The 20,004-nt window shown below is 35.6% G+C and overlaps 1 protein-coding gene across 2 annotated transcripts; it reads left to right on the top strand.

Moving 5' to 3' along the window:
- Positions 1-863: 863 nt before the first annotated feature.
- LOC129891299 (subtilisin-like protease SBT2.5) lies at positions 864-14,060 on the top strand. 2 transcript variants are annotated; one of them, XM_055966607.1, is made up of 11 exons: positions 864-1,056; positions 1,856-2,080; positions 3,908-4,052; positions 4,162-4,556; positions 5,170-5,265; positions 5,365-5,437; positions 8,480-8,765; positions 9,592-9,917; positions 11,117-11,384; positions 11,687-11,968; positions 13,282-14,060. In XM_055966607.1, the coding sequence occupies exons 2-11, from the start codon at positions 1,905-1,907 to the stop codon at positions 13,686-13,688; spliced, it is 2,454 nt and encodes an 817-aa protein (XP_055822582.1). In that variant the 5' UTR covers positions 864-1,056; positions 1,856-1,904; the 3' UTR covers positions 13,689-14,060. The 2 variants fall into 2 exon arrangements, with proteins under 2 accessions (XP_055822582.1, XP_055822584.1); XM_055966609.1 differs by having other exon boundaries at positions 875-1,023.
- The last annotated feature ends 5,944 nt before the right edge of the window (positions 14,061-20,004 follow it).

The following is a 20,004-nucleotide window of genomic DNA, read 5'->3' as shown; positions in this document are numbered from 1 at the left end:
ATCAATTTAAGTCATTGTAATTAAAATAATCAAAATATCCTCTAATTGAAGTTAGTTATAAAAATTATTTAATAGGATAGTTACGTCAATCTAACTTTGGTATTTTTGATACAAAATATAAATTTATGTGCAAAAATTCAATAAATTTATAATAAATATAATTTTAAAAATATAATAAATTAAAAGCGGAAGATTTCAAAATTGAACAATTGTGTACAATCTTTCACTATCTACACTATTTTACTTTTGATACTTCTTTTTCTTCATTATTGCCTTTTCTATTCTTTCAAATTCGTTCTTGAAGTGACGATTTATCACTAATAATTACTTTACCCCTCAAGGATAGAAGTAAAAGTTTACATTCACCTCACTTTTTTTCAACGTCACTTATAAAACTATATTAAACATGTTATTGTTATTATTATCGCTTTATAAAAATCATATATATATGAAAGAGAAATATATAATATTGTTATTTAATATTAAGAAAATTAATTTCAAAGATTACATAAATTTTACAATATTTTGACACTCGTCCAAATCATAATCCATTTTGGTAATTGAAAAAAGAATTACTATTACATAAAAAAAAAGTAAAGTAAAAATAACGACAAAATTGAAAAGAACCCTAACAACCTCCACACTACACTTCACTAAGGATTCCAATTGGTACGAGAGATAAAAATAATTGGATTTATTTTATATTTGATTATGATAAAATTATGAAATAATTTATTTTAAAATTATATTATTATTTTTATCTCACATTAAAAAGGGTGAAACAAAAATTTCAAAATAACTAATTTAGTTATAATTAATTTCGGGATAATTTATATTCCAACCAAAGGTGCCCTTAACTTATTTCTTTTCACACATCACTCTGTTTCTCTCTCTCTCTCTCTACAAATACACACTTTTCTGTATCTATAGGTTTTGCATTCCCTACTCTTTTACTCTCTTTGAGTAGAGACCCTCCAACAAAGCTACATCAACAACAATTTCATCATTGTGTGATCCTTCATGGTGCCTCTGCTTTTCCCTTAGACACACAAAAAAGTATAATATACATATATTCCTTCTTGTTTTTTTATACTTTGTCTGGTTAAAAAGAGTTCATGTTTACCATTTTTGATGATTTGATTCTTTTCTTGGTTCATTTTGTGACTAAAGATCTCACCTTTCTTTATTTTCCTTCTTTTTCTTACTTGGGTTTTTGTTCTTTTTCTTTGATTTTCTTCAGCTGCTTTTCACTTCTAAGTTAAACACATTTTTCAAGTAATGTAGAAGGGGTTTTGCTTAAGCTTTTGGATCAACTTATATTACTTCTGTTTTAAGTAGTAGAGATGAACATTTGCATTATTTAGCTAATTTGGCATCTGGGGATTTTTCTGTTTTTTTTTTGAAATATTTGGATTTTCTTAGTTTAGTTGTGAATACCCTTTTCAGTTTCTTGAGCTGGAGACAATTTATGCTCTGTATTTTTCTTGATTTTTGAGGTGGGTACAAGGGGTGATGCATAGAGTACTACACAAGTTTACTCTACAGTTTGCTTGCAGAGTTGTACAATAATAGTACTTTATAGTATTGAACATCTGGGGTTTTCTGTATTTTTTGTATAGTTGCTTTAAAATAGATAAAGTTATGAATACCCTTTGAGTTTCTTGAGCTGGGGTGAGTTCCTCTTTGTGATTTCTTGATTTTGTGAGGTGGGTACAAGAAATGATGCATATAGTACTAACACTAGTGAATTCCAAAATTACACGTGTGTGCTACTGTGTGTTTGTGTGTGAAACTTTGGAATAATTGTGTTATGTTTTGGTATTTTGGATTTGATTTTTTGTGTGGATTGAAACAGACACTGTAGGCATCTTGGATTTGAAGGTGTCCGAAGAGACTCTGCTGAAATGGGAGAGATGTGGTTTAGTGTTATTATTGTCCTGTTATTCGGTATCTTGAATGTTGGGAAGGCTGAAATCTACATAGTGACAGTTGAAGGAGAGCCTGTCATAAGTTATAAAGGTGGCATTGATGGTTTTGAAGCAACTGCTGCAGAGTCTGATGAGAAAATTGATACTACTAGGTATGACCACTTTCTTTTTGTTTTTCTCTTATTTCACCTTTTTTTCCCATCAGGTGTTTGAACATCATGAGGTGAAGTGTGAAAATAACAGTTGATTAGTACCCTTTGGGGTGGCTCATATGGTTTGGTTTGGGTCTTCCAATAATGGAGTTCTCAAGTTCAAAACCCCTAGTATGCGACAACAAGGGTTTGACCGATCTTCTGGGTCGAGCTTGTCGCGTGGAGCTTGCCTAGTGCGGCTTACCATTCCTGCCTGGTCTGCGAGCTGTTGCACAGGAGGGGTTTTTACCCTGTGTGCACCTAAAGGATAGTGGCCGCAGGTTCCCTTGTCATAAAAATAAAAATAATAGAAAATAACAGTTGATTAGTCTGTTTATGTGGCTACATGGTTCATTTGTATATTTTTTGCTGACTTTTTATAATTGACAAGAAAAAAAATGATCTTGTTAAAGCTGTTAGGTGCCACCTCAATTTGCACATGTTCATCTTAGGAAGGTGCTTATGGAGTTGATAAATTCTTAAAACTTTGACTTTTTTTCAAGTTGTTTAGATTAATGGATTATTTGTTTTTCTGCTACTGATGGATGTTGATGTAAACTAACATCTAGTATCTTTCATTGCCCTTTTCATCCAAGGAAACAAAATTCATCTGTAATTAACAGTTTAGCTTATCAGAGGAAAAAGAAAAAGAAGAATATATTATGTTTGTGCAAAATGTATTTGTTTAGAGCTAAAACTAGAGTACCTAGGAGAGATTGCAAGTTTTGCCAATATTTCTCTTTAAATTAGAAAATTTATCAAATTTTCATTCATGTAAATTTTACTTTCAGTTTTTGGTATGTGTTAGAAAGGAAAGTGATGTTACAATTGCTTGTGACAAAAATGTGATACTTTTGAACTTTGTATAACTTGGTAATATTATCAGTGTGACATTGTAATGATATTTGAATTTATTTCCCATAAAAGATTATATCTCCATGCATATGCATTTTTTGTACAAAGGAAAACTGTGTTACAATTGGTTGTGAGTCATGACAAAAACTGTGATAGTTCTGAAATTTGTAGAGCTTTGGTAATATAATCAGTGACATTGTAATGTTATTTCTATGAGATTCATTTTTACATAAATGGTTCTCCATGCATATGCATTTTGTACAATGTTCACTTCGTTCCATGATGCTCGCTTGTAAACAATGATACTATGATTTAACTAAAAAAAAAGAAGATGAAAACGGGAAATTTGAGTTCAATATGAAGTGAAATATTTACCTCGAAAATGATTTCCTGGAAATTGTTTTCCTTGAAAATGTTTTCTAGTCTTTGGATAGTGAGTAGAAAATATTTTCTGGAAAATTATTATTGAAGGGTGATTATAATGTCATCAGTTGGTTAGTATTTAACATATTCAAAATGTTATCAGTTGGGTTGTAGTGTTTTGTATTGATAAATTTGATGAAGTTTTGGAGTGTTAAAGATTTATAATAATATTTAGGGTTGGTTGGAGCAATTGATATGGAGTAACAGTTAGGATACTAGTAAAAGAAATGTTTTTTTCTCGTAAGTGAGGGAAGTCATATTTTTCCATTCAAATGATTGTTTTTTCTTTAGAAATGTTTTGGGGTAATCAAAACACCAGAAGATGTCTTCAGTCTTCATGGTGGAAAACATTTTCAAGAAAATTCTCTCCGTCATACCATACATACCGAGAGTTCTCAGTTTGTACAAGAAGCTTTGTTCTTATTGGATATTGGCGTGTCACAACCTATAGTTCACTCTTTCAGATAACTGTCTGTGATATGCTTACTCTTATTTCCATTGTGCTTTCAGTGAATCGGTTACATCCTATGCCCAACATCTGGAAAAGAAGCATGATATGCTTCTAGCTTTGCTATTTGACCGTGGGACCTACAAGAAAATCTACAGCTACCGCCATCTCATTAATGGCTTCGCAGCTCATATTTCACACGAGCAGGTGACACTCCGCTTTTTCAGAGACTGCTCTTCTTTTTCCTTCTATTTATTATTGAGCATGATCAGTATTTTTCTACCTGTATTTTCTTACATAAAGAATACATTAGTAGGCAGAAATCCTCAGACGAGCTCCTGGTGTGAAGTCTGTGGAGAGAGATTGGAAGGTGAAGAGACTTACAACTCACACGCCACAGTTTTTGGGGCTCCCTACAGGAGTATGGCCGACAGGTGGTGGATTTGACCGGGCAGGCGAGGATATCGTAATAGGTTTCATCGACTCTGGCATCTATCCACACCATCCAAGTTTTGCAAGCCACAACACTGAGCCCTATGGACCTCTACCAAAATATAGAGGAAAATGTGAAATTGATCCTAACACCAAGAAAGACTATTGCAATGGGAAGATTATAGGGGCTCAACATTTTGTGGAAGCTGCAAAAGCAGCTGGTTCATTTAATCCTGCAATTGATTTTGATTCTCCTCTAGATGGTGATGGACATGGAAGGTTTGAGCTTATTTTTTTACGATGTTAACTTCGTTGTGTTCTAAGAGCTAAGTAATGGTGTTTTCCAACTGATATTCTGTTGGGTAAACTTCAATTTTTGTTGACAAGGGCTTACACAACTGTAGATGCTAAAAGAAATTTAGTACTTTGTGGGAGTTCAGAAGTAGCTATGTTCACTTAAGAAACTGCATAGTTTCCTGAAGACAAAAATCTTTTGTTCTTCAGTGTGTATTTGGACCAAGTACCTTTTGATTGTCAAATCACCAAAATGATAGACTTAGTGATTACTAACAACAAAACATTATTATCATCTTGTGGAAAATTTTTCTGCTCTTTACCAACATGAATAAATTGAGCTACTTTAAGGGGATTGACATCGTCATTTTGAACTGATCAACAAAAAAAAGTCATCGTCATTTTGATTTTCGAACATGCTTCAGTGCAAGAGGAATTGCTTTATAAGATTGATCTCCCAAGATTTTTTTTTTCATAAAGCTTCTGTAGTTGAAAGCTACTTTTCTCGTATAGACTATATTTCTCATTTTAATTTATTTTGGCTACTGTCTATCACAATATTTGTTTCCAGACTGACACCAATGATACTTTTTGCCAGCCACACAGCAGCTATCGCTGCTGGAAACAATGGGATTCCTGTCAGAATGCATGGATTTGAGTTTGGAAGAGCAAGTGGTATGGCACCTCGTGCGAGGTAAGTTTAAGTAACTCTTCCAAGATTTGACTAGCATAGTGTCTGGTCTCTTTAGTATTGAAAATTCATCTAAAAATTGGAAATTCTCGTTCCTTGTAGAGTTGCTGTATACAAGGCACTATACAGGCTATTTGGAGGGTTTGTTGCAGATGTAGTTGCTGCTATTGAACAGGTATGGCCGTTGAAAATAATTAGCATGTATGAACAATATGCATGCAAGCTTTAACTTAGAAATTGTTGCACTATGGGTTTGAGTGGCACTGAGATTTCATGCATGGGTGCTATAATCTACATATTTGAGTTCATCACAGTAGACAGGAGGACATTTGGGTGATCTTTATTAAAAAACAAGAATTCACTTGGAGAATTGGGTTATCCTCTGTGGCTCAGGCACTTTTTGTGTAAAGTAAAATAATCACAAAGGTACCCATTTTCTAATGCCAAGGAAGATTAGCTCTAGAATCTTGTCACAACCAAAGTTATACAAGTTGAGACTAAAAGTCTTGTAAACATCAACTAGATGGAAGAATTAGATATCAAAGCTAATAGAAAGTTAGAAACAAAGTAAAAGCAGAATTTTTTCACAAAGATAGAAAAATAGAAGCAAAAAGATGATACCTATATCTGAGCCATCAGCCTTTGTGGGCAGTGTCTAGTATAATACCCAACATGTTATTCGAGAAGGCTAAGACCAAGTAATAAAAGAACTTACTTTAACTTGCAAACAGCATTTATGGGAGCAAGGCTGATTCTACATGCCGCTCTGATAGTGAATGGAATGGTAGATTCAAAGTTAAGAAGCTTGAGTTTGGATATAGAGAAGCATATAATCATGTTAATTCAGATTTCTGCTTTTGCCCGTGGGGCTTCAGTTCAGTGGTAAAGACCTACATGTGAATGTGAGCTAGGCGCACCTCATGAGTTCAAACTTTGCTCCCGACTAAAGCCTCTGATATAATGCACAATTTGGGTTGGTCAGTTAACTCACATAGGATTTCTTGATTATTAAGAAAATAATTTGTTTTGGACAAAAGTGAAGATCATTGATTAGATGCTACTATTTTTCTTTTTGTCATACTCAACAACAACTTGTGGCTTCTTCAGAAGTACGAGAAGCAGTGTTGTCAAAGGTTCATTTGAGGCGCGCTAAGCCCTGAAGCTGGGTAGGCACTTTGCATCACTAAGGCTGCACCTCAGTGTTAAGGCAATGTTCCTCATTGCCCATAAGTTCTATCTTGGATAAAAGAATTCTAAAAAATTGTTATGATTAGCAAATAAAATATATTAATTGTTAAAGGGAATCATTATATTTTCTTTTGTTGAGCCTTTTTTTTTAAAAAAACTAAGGCTCAAACTTTAATTGCACTTTGTGCTTAAAGTCCCGATAGACCTGGAGCGTTTTTTTAACACTTTTCGCATTTGACAATACTGATGAGAAGAATGAGATAGGGGACCCCTTATCTCCCCATTTATTCCTTTTTGTGATGGAACAATTATGAAGTTGATAGAGAGAACAAAAGCAGGGGTTGGGGGTGTAAAAGGTTTTGTTACTGAAATTGGAGCAGTGACCACTGGGTGAAATGCATATATTGGCCACTAGGTGGAATGTATATATCTCACACTGACGACACACTAATTCTTTCTGATTCACATGCAAGATAGCTGTAGTATCTCTTTAGGAAAATTTTCAGATTGACAAATTCATTTTGGTATTAGTTGGAGAAATGCAGGATGTATGGACTCCAAAGCTCTACAATACTGATTAGGTACTTAAAAATGCCTTCATGATGAAATTTATAAACAGAAGTCCTCTTTGGTAGCTGGTGCTTGAGGCAACGCAAACAACAACACCTCAATCCCAAACAAGTTGGGTTGACGACAATATGGATAATCATCTCTATCTAGAATCTCCAAATATTTCACGTCCTTGTATATATATATATATATATATCATCATCATCATCATCACCAGTCCCGAATCAATTGGGAGATTTAAGGAGAGACTTTCAATAGGAAGGAAGGATGGGGAGAAAAAAATATCATCTGGTTTAATGAGGAAATGGACAATATCCATGTAAGGAGGGTTGGGGATTATGTGGTTGAGTATTTTCATCAAGGCATTGGTTAAAGTTCGCTCAAGAGGGGAATACACAATGGAAAAGGATTATAGTAGGGAGGATGCAGATCATCATTTACTACATTGCAGGATCACTGCTGAACTTTTAGTCTTTAGCTTTGTCATTGTTTAATGTCAATTTTGTTGTTGTGGACAATGGTTAAGTGAGAGTTGGAGATTCCAAAAATCAGGCAGAGGAAAGCTGCTTGAGAAGCAAAAAACATTTGGTATTTTCTGGGTTTGGAATGAGAGGAACAAAATAAAGATCTCATGATTTGTACCATAAAAAGGGATATAGGGGTACTAATAGTTTTCGTTTGGTATAAAGAGAAAATACCTTTTTGTGGTAGTTGGTTAGATCCAATTGAAGAAAAAGATCTACTCTAAGTTCAACTTCAACATGATATATACTTTTGACATCATCCTAGTGTTTTATTAATGAAATCTTATGAATAACCAAAAAAAAAAGAGAAAAGAAATGATTAAGGCTTTGTGAAACACCGCTAATTTTTTTAGAAGAATTGATGCAACAGAACTTGTATGTTTTTAAACTATATATTGAATAAAATATGTACCACCAGTGTTTTAAAGAGAGCAAAAAGAGACTTGAAGTGAAGTTAAGTGCACAATTACAAAAAATTATAAATACCAAAAATATATTAGCTCTGTACTATTCAATGAAATTGCAACTAAAATAACTAATTCAGCATACAATAATGCCGATACTAATTCAACTCTCCAAGTTGAGATTCAAAGAACTAACTGCAACTCGGTAGGGATCACTTTATGTTCAAACTTCTCCAGAGCACATTTCACCTATGAGGAGATGACCCCTTGTTTCACATTCTTTCATCACTTTCAGCAACAAAGGTATGAGTTTCAATAACATTGCGTACAATTCGTTCATTCAAAGCATTTCAGAGCTGAAGTCAACTTGGTACCAGCAAGTATTTTTTAGGCATGATTTAGTATACTCTCATTTGGAAAGTCCTAAATAAAACTTATAAAATTTGCTCGAATTTGATAATTGATTGGTTTTGCAGTGATAGTGTTATCTTTTAGACTGTAAAACTGATAAAAGAGCACTGCTATTTACAGGCTGTTCATGATGGTGTGGACATTCTTAATCTCTCTGTGGGGCCAAACAGTCCACCAGCAACTACAAAGACAACATTTTTGAACCCTTTTGATGCTACACTTCTTTCAGCTGTGAAAGCCGGTGTATTTGTTGCACAGGCTGCTGGTAATGGAGGTCCTTTCCCCAAAACTTTGGTTTCTTATAGTCCGTGGATTGCAACAGTGGCTGCTGCAGTTGATGATCGTAGATACAAGAATCATTTGACATTAGGAAATGGGAAAGTCTTAGCTGGACTCGGTCTATCACGTAAGCTCTTTATGCCCTTTGACATACTCTAAGTGGTGCCCCTCAATCAGTTGATCTTTCTCTGGTTCGTTCATTAAAAGTCTAAATCATCTTTAGACACTATCACCCTTTGTTTTTACCTTAACTGCAAATGGATGATTCATTTATGTTTGATCCAGAACTTTTACATGTTTGGTCTTTGAAGGAAATTTATGATTGCTGAGTTTCGAGATGTTTCTTTGTAACTTTTCTGTTGTGGTTGGGTCATATTTTTTTCTTTCTTTTTTGTTCTTCTTTGTTTCTTTGATAATGTTGTTGATTCATCTACTTGTCAGAGTAATGATCAGTTTATCATCTTTGTGTTTTAAAGTAGCACATCTGGTTTAACAGCACCATGAAGAATAGCTTAGCAGCTGCTTTGCTGTAGCTGGCATCATTTCCCTGTAATCCATCTTCCATAAGTTTTTAGTTGCTCGTGACATCATGCAATTAAGGCTAATCCATGTCCTCAATTGCCATGGCATTAATATTGTGTAACATCAGATTTGCTGTTCATGTTATATCTATACTCGTTCCCTCTTCTCCCTGTCTGTCTTCGCAAAGTTTAGCGGTTTTCGAAACTTCAGATCCCCAAAATAGTGTAATCACTCAATGAAGCCAAAAATAGAAAAGAAAAAAAAAGGGAATAATCAGATACTTATTGATGAGGAGAAGTGAGATCCTTATTTATGGGATGCTTCTGTGGGGTGTTATATCGTGACCATTTTTACACTCAAATGCTAATATAGAGACTTAGTTTTTGGTTTTAAATCTCTGCCACTACTAAGCAAACGTCTGGTTTCTACAGCTTCCACACATCCAAACCGGACATTCACTATGGTAGCAGCAAATGATGTTCTTTTGGATTCTTCAGTTACGAAGTATAGTCCTGCTGACTGTCAAAGGCCAGAAGTTTTAAACAAGAATTTGGTGGAGGGAAACATCCTTCTTTGTGGTTATTCTTTCAATTTCGTAGTTGGCACAGCATCGATTAAAAAAGTCGCGGAAACAGCAAAAGCTCTTGGTGCAGCTGGCTTCGTTCTTGCTGTAGAAAATGCTTCACCAGGAACAAAATTTGACCCGGTTCCTGTTAGAGTTCCTGGGATTCTTATAACAGATGTTTCCATGTCAATGGCAAGTATCAACACTCTCTGTACTCTTTTAGTGGTGTCATTGTCTTTTAGCTTTCTGTGATGGGAAGTCATAGTTTTTGGTTTCCTTGAAGCTTCTCGTCTCTTGCAATAGACAAATTTATTTGCAAAACTATTATACATTGCAAATTGCCGTGAGAGGTTCTTTAATGGAAAGATAATTGCTTTTTCTGATAAGGTTGAGTGCTAAGACTAAGAAGCATGGACACTAAATTTAGTATGTGTTTTAGAGGCACATTTGAACCAGTACAAGCAAGATGTCAACAGAAGCTCCTGTCTGTCACCAACTCACTCATGAACCTGTAGTTTCCTTCTTCTCTTTCTAATTTTATGTTTGAATCCAGGAGACTTCTGGTACCCCTACACACAAACAGGACATCACTCCCTGCCTCTTTTGTATCCTAAGAAATCGTTTTTCAGGGTGGCCAGTTAATTCTTGATAGGATAGATCAATTGAATGATGCTTATATCAGGAAAAGAGAAGCCCCACTTTCCTTATGTTTGACCAGTCCTGAGCAGGAAGGAAAAGGAGGAACTCTTAATAGATTTGGCATAATGTTTATTTTATTATACGCGACTCCTAGATTTTGAAACTAATTAGAATATTTTCTTAATCTTTATTGTTACATCCAACTTCATCATTATATGTGATGTTGGAATCTTTGAAAATTGTCAAACAAAAGTTATGAAGTATATAGTGCATTAAACACAGATACCAACATCACATATATTGATGAAGTTGCTGGATGTGATGATAAAGATAAAGAAAATATTCTAGTTAGTTCAAGAGCTAGGAATCACTTATAATAAAATAGACATTTCTTGGTTATATGAAATATCATGTCCAGAAAATGGTAGTTTTGTTTCCTGTTGTATGATGATGCCGCACTACATTCTAATGAGGTGTATGATTTGTGTGTCTTTGTTCAACACATAAGTAGTCTTTGTCTCTGTACCACTATGGCGAAGGGGATCACACATCTTGGAAAAAAATAATAACCTGTCTCTTTTCATATATAGAATCCGAATGAAAAAGAGTAATCGTTGTCCCTTCTAATGACTTAAATCAGTGTTTGGTTCAACTTGTGGTCTCATTAAATGCTATTTCAATTAGCTTCTATAGGTAGAACTTTCTATTTTTTCTTATGTTATTTAAAGTTGTATGCTTGTCTCTATTTTCAGGAGCTTGTAAACTACTACAACATCACGACTTCAAGAGATTGGACTGGACGAGTTAAGAGCTTTAAATCAACAGGAAGCATTGGGAATGGGTTGAGGCCGATACTCCACAAATCTGCACCTCAAGTAGCTGTCTTCTCTGCTAGAGGACCTAATGTCAAAGATTACAGCTTTCAAGATGCTGATCTCCTGAAACCTGATATACTGGCTCCTGGTTCTCTTATTTGGGCTGCCTGGGCTCCCAACGGGACAGATGAAGCCAACTATTGTGGTATGTTGCCTTCATATTATTGTTTATAGGTAAATCAATTAAAATGTTTATGTTGTCTGTTAGATGGTAGATTTATATGTTTAAGTAGTCATCTTTATTTTGATTTCAAGCCTATTTTTTCCTTGGCCATAAACAATGAACTAGCAGTTGAGTTTGTGGCTTCCTTACCGATTTAGAAATATATAAGAAGCCTTGTATCCTGAATTTGAGGCTCCTCTTGCTTAATGGACTTAAATTATAATCTGATACCAAGAAAATTGATCATTTATGTCCATTTGTTGCAAAATATTTGCTTGAATCAGGTGAAGGATTTGCATTGATCTCTGGAACTAGCATGGCAGCGCCCCATATAGCAGGAATAGCAGCCCTTATCAAGCAGCACCATCCTCATTGGAGCCCTGCTGCTATTAAATCAGCATTGATGACAACTTCATCAACCATTGATAGGGCGGAGAGACCGCTTCAAGCACAACAGTATTCTGGATCTGAGACCTTGACGCTCGTTCCAGCTACTCCATTTGACTATGGAAGCGGACATGTTAATCCTAGAGCAGCTCTGGATCCCGGACTTATTTTTGATGCAGGTGAGCTTCTGTTCCTCTTTGCTCTAGTTTTGATATAGTTTATTGTTTCTAGCCAGATTATAAATCCTACTTAGATAATCCTCTTGCTAATTGGGAGCAGTTAGTGCCTTCAACAATTAAGCTGGGGATCCTATTTGACTAATTGCCTTTGATACACTTGAGTTCTACAGTCTAGTTGCAAGATTTTCAGTCTCCCTTTGTTGTTTCCTTTCTAATTGGAATGATACAGGAACACACAATCATGACTGGTTCCCTTACTCGAGTTGTGATAATTTTCCACTCTAGGGCCCCAAGGGTTTGGTCTAGTGCTAGGAGCACAACATCACATGTATGGATTAGGCGCACTTCACAGGTTCGAACTCTGCCATAGACCAAAGATTGGTAGTTAAGTGGAGAAGGGTTGAGGGAGGATCCTTATCCCCACTGAGTTTTGGACCTTGCGCCATTGGTACTCTGGGATTTTTCGGTTATAAAAACGAAGTAATTAATTTTTACACTCTTGCTTCGTGAAGAAAAATTCAGCTTCATCATACCAAATTACCTTAGATTTTGTCTCCTGCTTTGCAATTACTTTTGGTTGGCTGGAGTCAAACTTGACATTTCGGTAATGTGCTTTTGTCTTTTCTGTTGACTTGCAATGATTCTTGTGAAGGTTGGCATGTACTTGTCTTCTCTATGGCCTTATCTTAACTTCTTCCCCTAAAAGAATAAAGTAGAATTCAAGAATGATTAGTGCATCTAAGAAATTTTAGTGGCTGAACCTGCATTTAAGAAACTTATATGGATAGAATAATATAATAGAAGATTGTGCATGGTCTCATGTAGTTCGATTATAGTATTATTTTGTTGTAGTACTGTGCTGCTACTATCTGTTGTTTTTGTTACTATATATTAGTCTCTTGTACTTCCATTACGTCTTTTTCTAGACTTTTTTTTCTTGAGCCGAGGGTCTAATGGAAACCACCTCTCTACCTTACCTCTGTGGTAGAGATAAGATCTGCGTACACTCTACCCTCCTCAGGCTGCACTTTGTGGGACTACATATAGGGTATGGTGTTGTTGTTGGAAGATTTTCTCTTCACCACAAATAGTATAAAGGAAGATTGTATTCTCGAGAGTAGTGATGGTTCTTGTCTTTCAGGAATGTTATAGATTATAGTTTTTTCCCAAAACTTTTGCAGCTCTACAGTGGGTGTAACATTAACCTTGGTTGAATACCACATGCAAACAGCTTTCAGAGCTCCATTCTGACTCTTGATAACTAAGTTTTCAATATGTTCTAACTGCTTTAGCTTTTGTTTTATTGATTTTAGGTTATCAAGATTATTTGGGGTTCTTGTGCACTGTGCCTGGAATTGATGCTCTCGAAATAAAGAAGTTCACGCATTCCCCATGCAACTACACCCTTGGTCAACCATCAAATTTCAACTCACCCTCAATTGCAGTTTCACACCTTGTGGGAACTCGAATAATTACACGCACAGTGACAAATGTTGCTGAGGAAGAAACTTATGTTGTAACGGCAAGAATGGCTCCAGAAGTTGCCATTGAAACTAATCCTCCTGCAATGACTTTAAGGCACGGTGCATCAAAGAAATTCACGGTAACACTCACTGTCCGATCAGTAACAGGAGCCTACAGTTTCGGAGAGGTTTTACTGAAAGGTAGCAGAGGTCACAAAGTCAGGATCCCTGTTGCAGCTATGGGTTATGATCGATAGGCTGGTCGATGTTTGCTTAATCCAAAGTTGAAATATCTTGTTTGCTGCCATATTCTTTGGATCTGTGAGAATAAGATGCATATGGTTTAGATGTGGTTTCTCCAAATATATAAGGTATGAAGTGAAAATCATGTAAAGTTTAATAGTATGAGGTGAGAAGGTAGTTTCTTCCCTTCCTAAGTTTTGCTAATTCTGTTGTAACATGGTGGAATGCCTTTTATCCCCCCTTTTGGTATGTATGGCATATTGGCCCTCGAGCCTTTATTAAGAGTTAGAAAAGGGAAGGTAAGGTAGGTTTGTCTCTTCCCTAGTTTATTTTTGACTTCCTCTTGTATAAGTTAATCAAAGCTTCCAATTTATTGCATTTAATTATTTTCCACTAAGAAGTGTGTCATGCCCCAAAAAACTTGGGGCGTGGCCTCGATACTGACTGAATTGAGAAGCTTGCTGTATAACATTTGAAATTGTAATACCTAGGCCGATAAGGCTACCTGTCACAGGACAACGGAAAGTCGATACATACAGTATAAAAGCCTCTAAAGAATAACAAATTGAGTGCACAGGATAGGGCTTTGGCCTACCCATATAGTACATCAAATACAATACTATCAAAACTAGCACATGGCTCCTGAAAGAAAGGACCATACCAACTCTTAGTTGTAGCTAGACTCTTACTAGGATTGACAATTGAAGTCTATCTGCACCACGAATACAAAATTCCAATGAAAAGGGGCGTCAGTACGAATAACGTGTGCTGGGATGTAAGGCTAGAGGCTATAAACATAAGTATATCGAAGATATTGAGACAACCTGAGATTCTGGAAGTTGAAATCTGCTAACAACTTAATATTTGTATGTGAATACAACCAAGTAAGCACATATACAAATCATACTTCCCAAGTGATGAACATAATCCAGTCATAACGATGATCTTGTCCAATTGAGATGACCATTTCGGAGGTGTTTTTATCTAAATAAACAGTTGTCTTCCTGACATGTCCATGATGGTGGTGTACTGAGTTGTAGTTATAGCTATTACTGTATCTGTTCATCGAATTTACCACATCGGTGGTGTAACATAGTGACATAGTCATTATCACCACGGAGCCGACTGGACTCATATCGAGTCTATTTAACACATATAGCACATAAGCTGACTCTGAGATTGCTGCTTAAATAGGCCTCTTTAAGACTCCTAAACTGCAACTATGTACATATAACATTTAAGTCTTTCAAATAGTATATAAGCACGCCTACTCAATGACATAAAACAACCTTCACAAAGGTTTAGATGACACAAGGATCCTAGTAGTCTTATGAACAATGCTATAAAGATATTTCTGCCGCCTTATCGTATAACTTGAACATGAGCACGTGGATTTCTATATAACCTTCTCACATTTAGGATCTGTATATATACATATATATTCTTCTCATTTGGTGTTTCCTTTACACATGTTGACAATCATACAATTGGACTTCCGCTATTAACTTATCATGTGGGCAAGCTCACACTATTAATTCTCTGGCCTTACTCACATGAAAATCATATACACAACTACTTCATAATTAAACCACATATAGAATCAACTCACAATGCTCAGAATAAGGGGTCTCCAAACTCAATTTACAACTATAAAAATAATTATATATATATATCACCATCACATCACATTCGTATATCTTAAGCATTTCAATAACTGTAGACTTTCACAATGTATTTCCAACCTTTTAACAGAACTGTACCATACCTTTATATGAATTTAAAATGTAGAATACTAATTCCATCAATGACGTAGATCGTGCTTGAAAATGGAGGAAAACGGTGCATTACATACCTCAGAGGTATTATCTGATAGCTTGAGTTTACTCCCTTTATACTTTCAATAAAATAATGCAGCATATAAAAATAATCCTAACACAACCCTTAGCTACCTAAAACATTCCGCAATCCAAACAAAACGGAAGAATTTCAAAACTCGATAATCGTCCTTCAATAATAATGTATAACTACAATTTAACAATGAAGAGAGGCGCAGGAATTCTTATGTAAGATCCGAAAGTTGGAAAGACAAAAAAAATGGGGATCAAAAGATGATTTTCCAAAAAATGCAGTTTTTGGCACCAAGTGATGACCATAAAGGCCATTACGGCTCGTATTAAAACCACATCTGTGATGTGCCACTGTGGTGGAAGTTTCAGAAAGCTTAAACCTTGCAGGAAAGGGTCCACGACAAGCACCACGAGCTGTGGTGCCCTCCATGGTGACTCCTCCCCTAAGACCCTCAAAAATCATTCCAAGGCAGGGACCATAGGGCGTATTACGCTTCACTGACCGTGGTGAGTTCTGTAATGGTCACCCCTACAGACCCTCCTGTCAGGTCCCTCACCACAATCCTCACCACGGGCCGTGGTGATCTTCACAGACCGTCAGGTCTTCGTGAAGGAGGCCCTGAAGATTCCCTTCCTCCCAAGTTCAAGGCACCGACCATGGACACCATCACGGGCCGTGGTGAATTTTACGGACTGTGGTGGGCCCTCTATGTAGCTCCAGTTTTTTAATTTTAATGAAGGGTATTTTGATCATTCCCTATATTTTCATTAATGAATGTGGACGCTTTTTGAGACCAGATTCCTACCTATTAACTAACCTAGATTCACCTAACCCTCTCATTCTCACCATAATTCCCCAAAATCCAAAATATTCTCTCCAAGGTTTTATCTCAAGAGTCTTCTTCTCCCTCAAGCAAATCAAGGGTTTCTTCGAGGTCAAGCTTCCATTCTCTTCAATCTAGGGCTCTCAAAGGTCATACCTTCATCCATGGGTACCTTTCACCCATGGAATCCCAAAGACTTCTTCTCAATTCTTTTATGATTTTTTCAGTTGAAAGCCCTAATTTCATGATTTGTATTAGGTCTCCTCAATTATAATATAATTCAATGCTATTAGCCTAATTATGCATAATTCACAACATATTGCATGATTTCAAGTTGAATTTTAATGACCCAAGCTATATGCTAGTTTCACGTATGATTTATGAGATATGATCATGGTTTTCAAGTTATTTTAATGAAAGCTTCATGAATGAGATTAAAGATGCTTTATGCAAAGAAGTTGATGAATAATGCTTTAATTATGTTTCAAGAAAGTCTAATGAAAGGGTGACTTAAGATCCTTGAAGGTGATTCAAGACTCTAATGAAAGGGTGACTTAAGATCCTTAGTGAGAAATGTGACTTAAGACCCTAAAGATGTTTTGTGGAAGGCCTACACCCACATTACATGAATCACTTGACAATGAACTATTCCTACGAACAAGTTTATGAATTATGATTATGAAAAGCTTATGATTTTTACAAGTATGATTTATGATTATATTATGATATGTATTCCATGGGATGATGTACTTAGCACCAAGTGACTTTGAGGTGGGGGCTTAACCTAAGCCCTAGTAGCAACCTCTAGTCTCTTAAACTACGTTGCCACCATAGGTTTGCCAATATGGCCTAGCAAGTGGATCCATATATAGCACATGATAATGATAAAGTTGGACAGAGTCTACCTTGGCAAGTAGTCTCCCCCTTCTTGATGTGAGGATCATTGGATTCCATGTAATGACTCGCATGGTCTTAGTGTCGGTTACAGTTATCTCCCACATATGTAACTTCTTATGATGAGTATGATGTTTTGATGCATTGACCAATGAGATAAATGTTTTAATTTTTTCACGACTTTACTCATGTTTTCATGATATTGGTCTAGCATCTATGATTCATATTGCCTATGTCCTATGTTTATTGTTCATGCATCTTCTCACATACTTAGTGCATTCCATGTACTAATGCAACTTTTTAACTATATTGAATCATAATATAGGGTCCGACGATCGTGTTCATCCTTCTCCCATTTGTAGCTAGAGTCTGATATTAGCTTCTTATTTGTGAGTCCTCAGAGTTCGAGGACATGGCATTTATTTTGCATTGGACAGTTGTACTTCATTACTCTTATGTTGTCTATTGGGTGAGCTGAGAGATTGTCTCATGCCCCATCTAGTATTAGAGGTATGTTAGATACTAAAAAGTCCATGTTGTTGCTTTCTCGTTTCAAGACTTATGTTCTATTGAGATTTTGCTTTCGTATCTTGAGTTAGTTTTAGTTCTTATTTACCTTATGTATGCTCATGAATGTTATGCTAAAAGGCTTGGTTGGGGTCCTTCGGGATTCTAATCGCCGTGTTATGACTAGGCCCTAGGTCGGGTCATGACATCTTACCTTATCAAAATAACTTATAGCTACTGCAACATACGAATAGTTCCTTGGAAACCTGTTATTCAAACCTTGTTATAGAAGCACCATACAAAACACGGAGAAAACTATGTCAAAATGATGAGCTCAACATGTAGAATAGTTTTTGTGAAGCACTTAACCTTTAATTAGGGGTGTGCAAAAATCAGACCAAAAAAAATGTTGTTAGTTTATTGCTATTGGGTTATTGGGTTAACGGTTATTTAATGATTTTATAAAAAAATATTATTGGGTTATCGATTCGTTACTGGTTTTTAATATTAGGTTATTGGGTAAACTGATAACCCATTAAGATTATAATAATTTTCTATTTTAATATTTACTCATACACAAATATCAAACAAAAAATATTTATAGAAATATATAATCATTATAGCATACTATCAATACCCTACACAATTCACACTTCACAGTTCACACTAATTCACACTTCACACTAATTCACACTTCACACTTCACACTAATTCATAGTTCACAATGTATTTACCTTTTAGGCGTTGCCACTTTAGGTTCACAAAGTTAAAACTCAAAACCTAAAGAACTAAGAATGACGGCTACGGTTTGCAAGTTGCAACTACGACAACAAAGATTAGGCAACGGCTAGTGTTGTGAGTTGTGAGTTTGATTTCTTTCTTTTTTTACTTCGATCTCTTCTTCTCCCTTTTCTGATTTCTCCTTTTCTCCATATCCACTTTCTCAAAAAATTTGACTTCGCTGGTAAACAATCAGGAGATTATTTTATCCTAATTGAGGTTAAATCTAATGAGCATTTGAATTTTTTCCTTAAGAAACTTTTTACCTTTTTCAGTAACGTTCAAAATTTTTGAAAATTATTAGAGAAGTCGTATATTTATTTTGAAAGCGTTTTCTTATTGGTTAAATCAAAAATCAAATCGTTAAAGATCAAAAATTGATAAATCAAAAACCGATAAAAAATATCTTATTGATTTGATTATCGGTTTAGTCTATTTAAAAATTGAAAATTGATAAACCGAATGGATAATACTTAAAATCGAATCGAACTAACCGATACTGTCACGACCCAAAAATCATTGTCACAATTTAAATGAAAAGAAAGAAAATGAAGAAATTATCCCAAAACCTGGTGTCATAAGTATAAAGAGCATCTAATACAAGGTTCGAATCTGAAGATACAACATAAGTCTCTGAATGATACAAAAGACTGAAAAATAAGGATAGACTAGTGACGATCCGAATTCTGGGACCTCACCACTAATCTGAGAGTACACAATCCGCTAAAGTATCAACTGCCACGTAAGGTACCCTGACTAGTATCTGCATCAAAAAGGGATATAGAAGCAGGGGTGACTACAATTCACATGTACTCAGTAGGTTTTAGCTGACTGAGTATAAGGAATTAATCAAACTTATGAAATAAACTAAGGAACGTTTCCACCTGCATATAGAAAAGTCCCACTTCGACATCGGTGCCGCCATTTTATATATATAGTGGCACGAGTAAAGTAAACCCATAATAACAGCTCATAATCACAATTAATCAAATAATTCAAGCAGCACAAATATCAATGCAATGCAATGCAATATGATGATGCAATGATGTGGTGGTACGGTGGAATCAAGACTGTCGCACAGCCTGTTGTATACACCTGCCGAGCTGTGCTACCAAGCAGGACCCATGGGGGTCTCGCAGACCATATACCTCAATCAAAATATCTCATCATCCTTGCCACCTCCTCGTGGTCAAGGGATCACAATGCATCCACTACCCTACCGTAAAACTGCCTCGGTCAGGAACTCAAGATACAAAGGTTTAAAGGTGTTTTATTTTCTTTCTCAAAAAGAATTTCCATATTTCTCAACTTCTCATATTTCATGATATGATGAATGAGGATGAATGCATTAAAACACATATGACATGGAAGTAATATTCAACTCAAATGTGGTACAAGGTTCAAAGTTCTCAAAACTTAACCTACACGTGATATTCACCCTCAATAGATAGTAATGGGAAGGAAATACTTAAATTAAA

The sequence above is a fragment of the Solanum dulcamara genome, chromosome 6 (genome assembly GCF_947179165.1).
Source record: "Solanum dulcamara chromosome 6, daSolDulc1.2, whole genome shotgun sequence".
NCBI classification, from domain to species: domain Eukaryota; kingdom Viridiplantae; phylum Streptophyta; class Magnoliopsida; order Solanales; family Solanaceae; genus Solanum; species Solanum dulcamara.
This window is presented reverse-complemented; position numbering and strand designations above follow the sequence as displayed.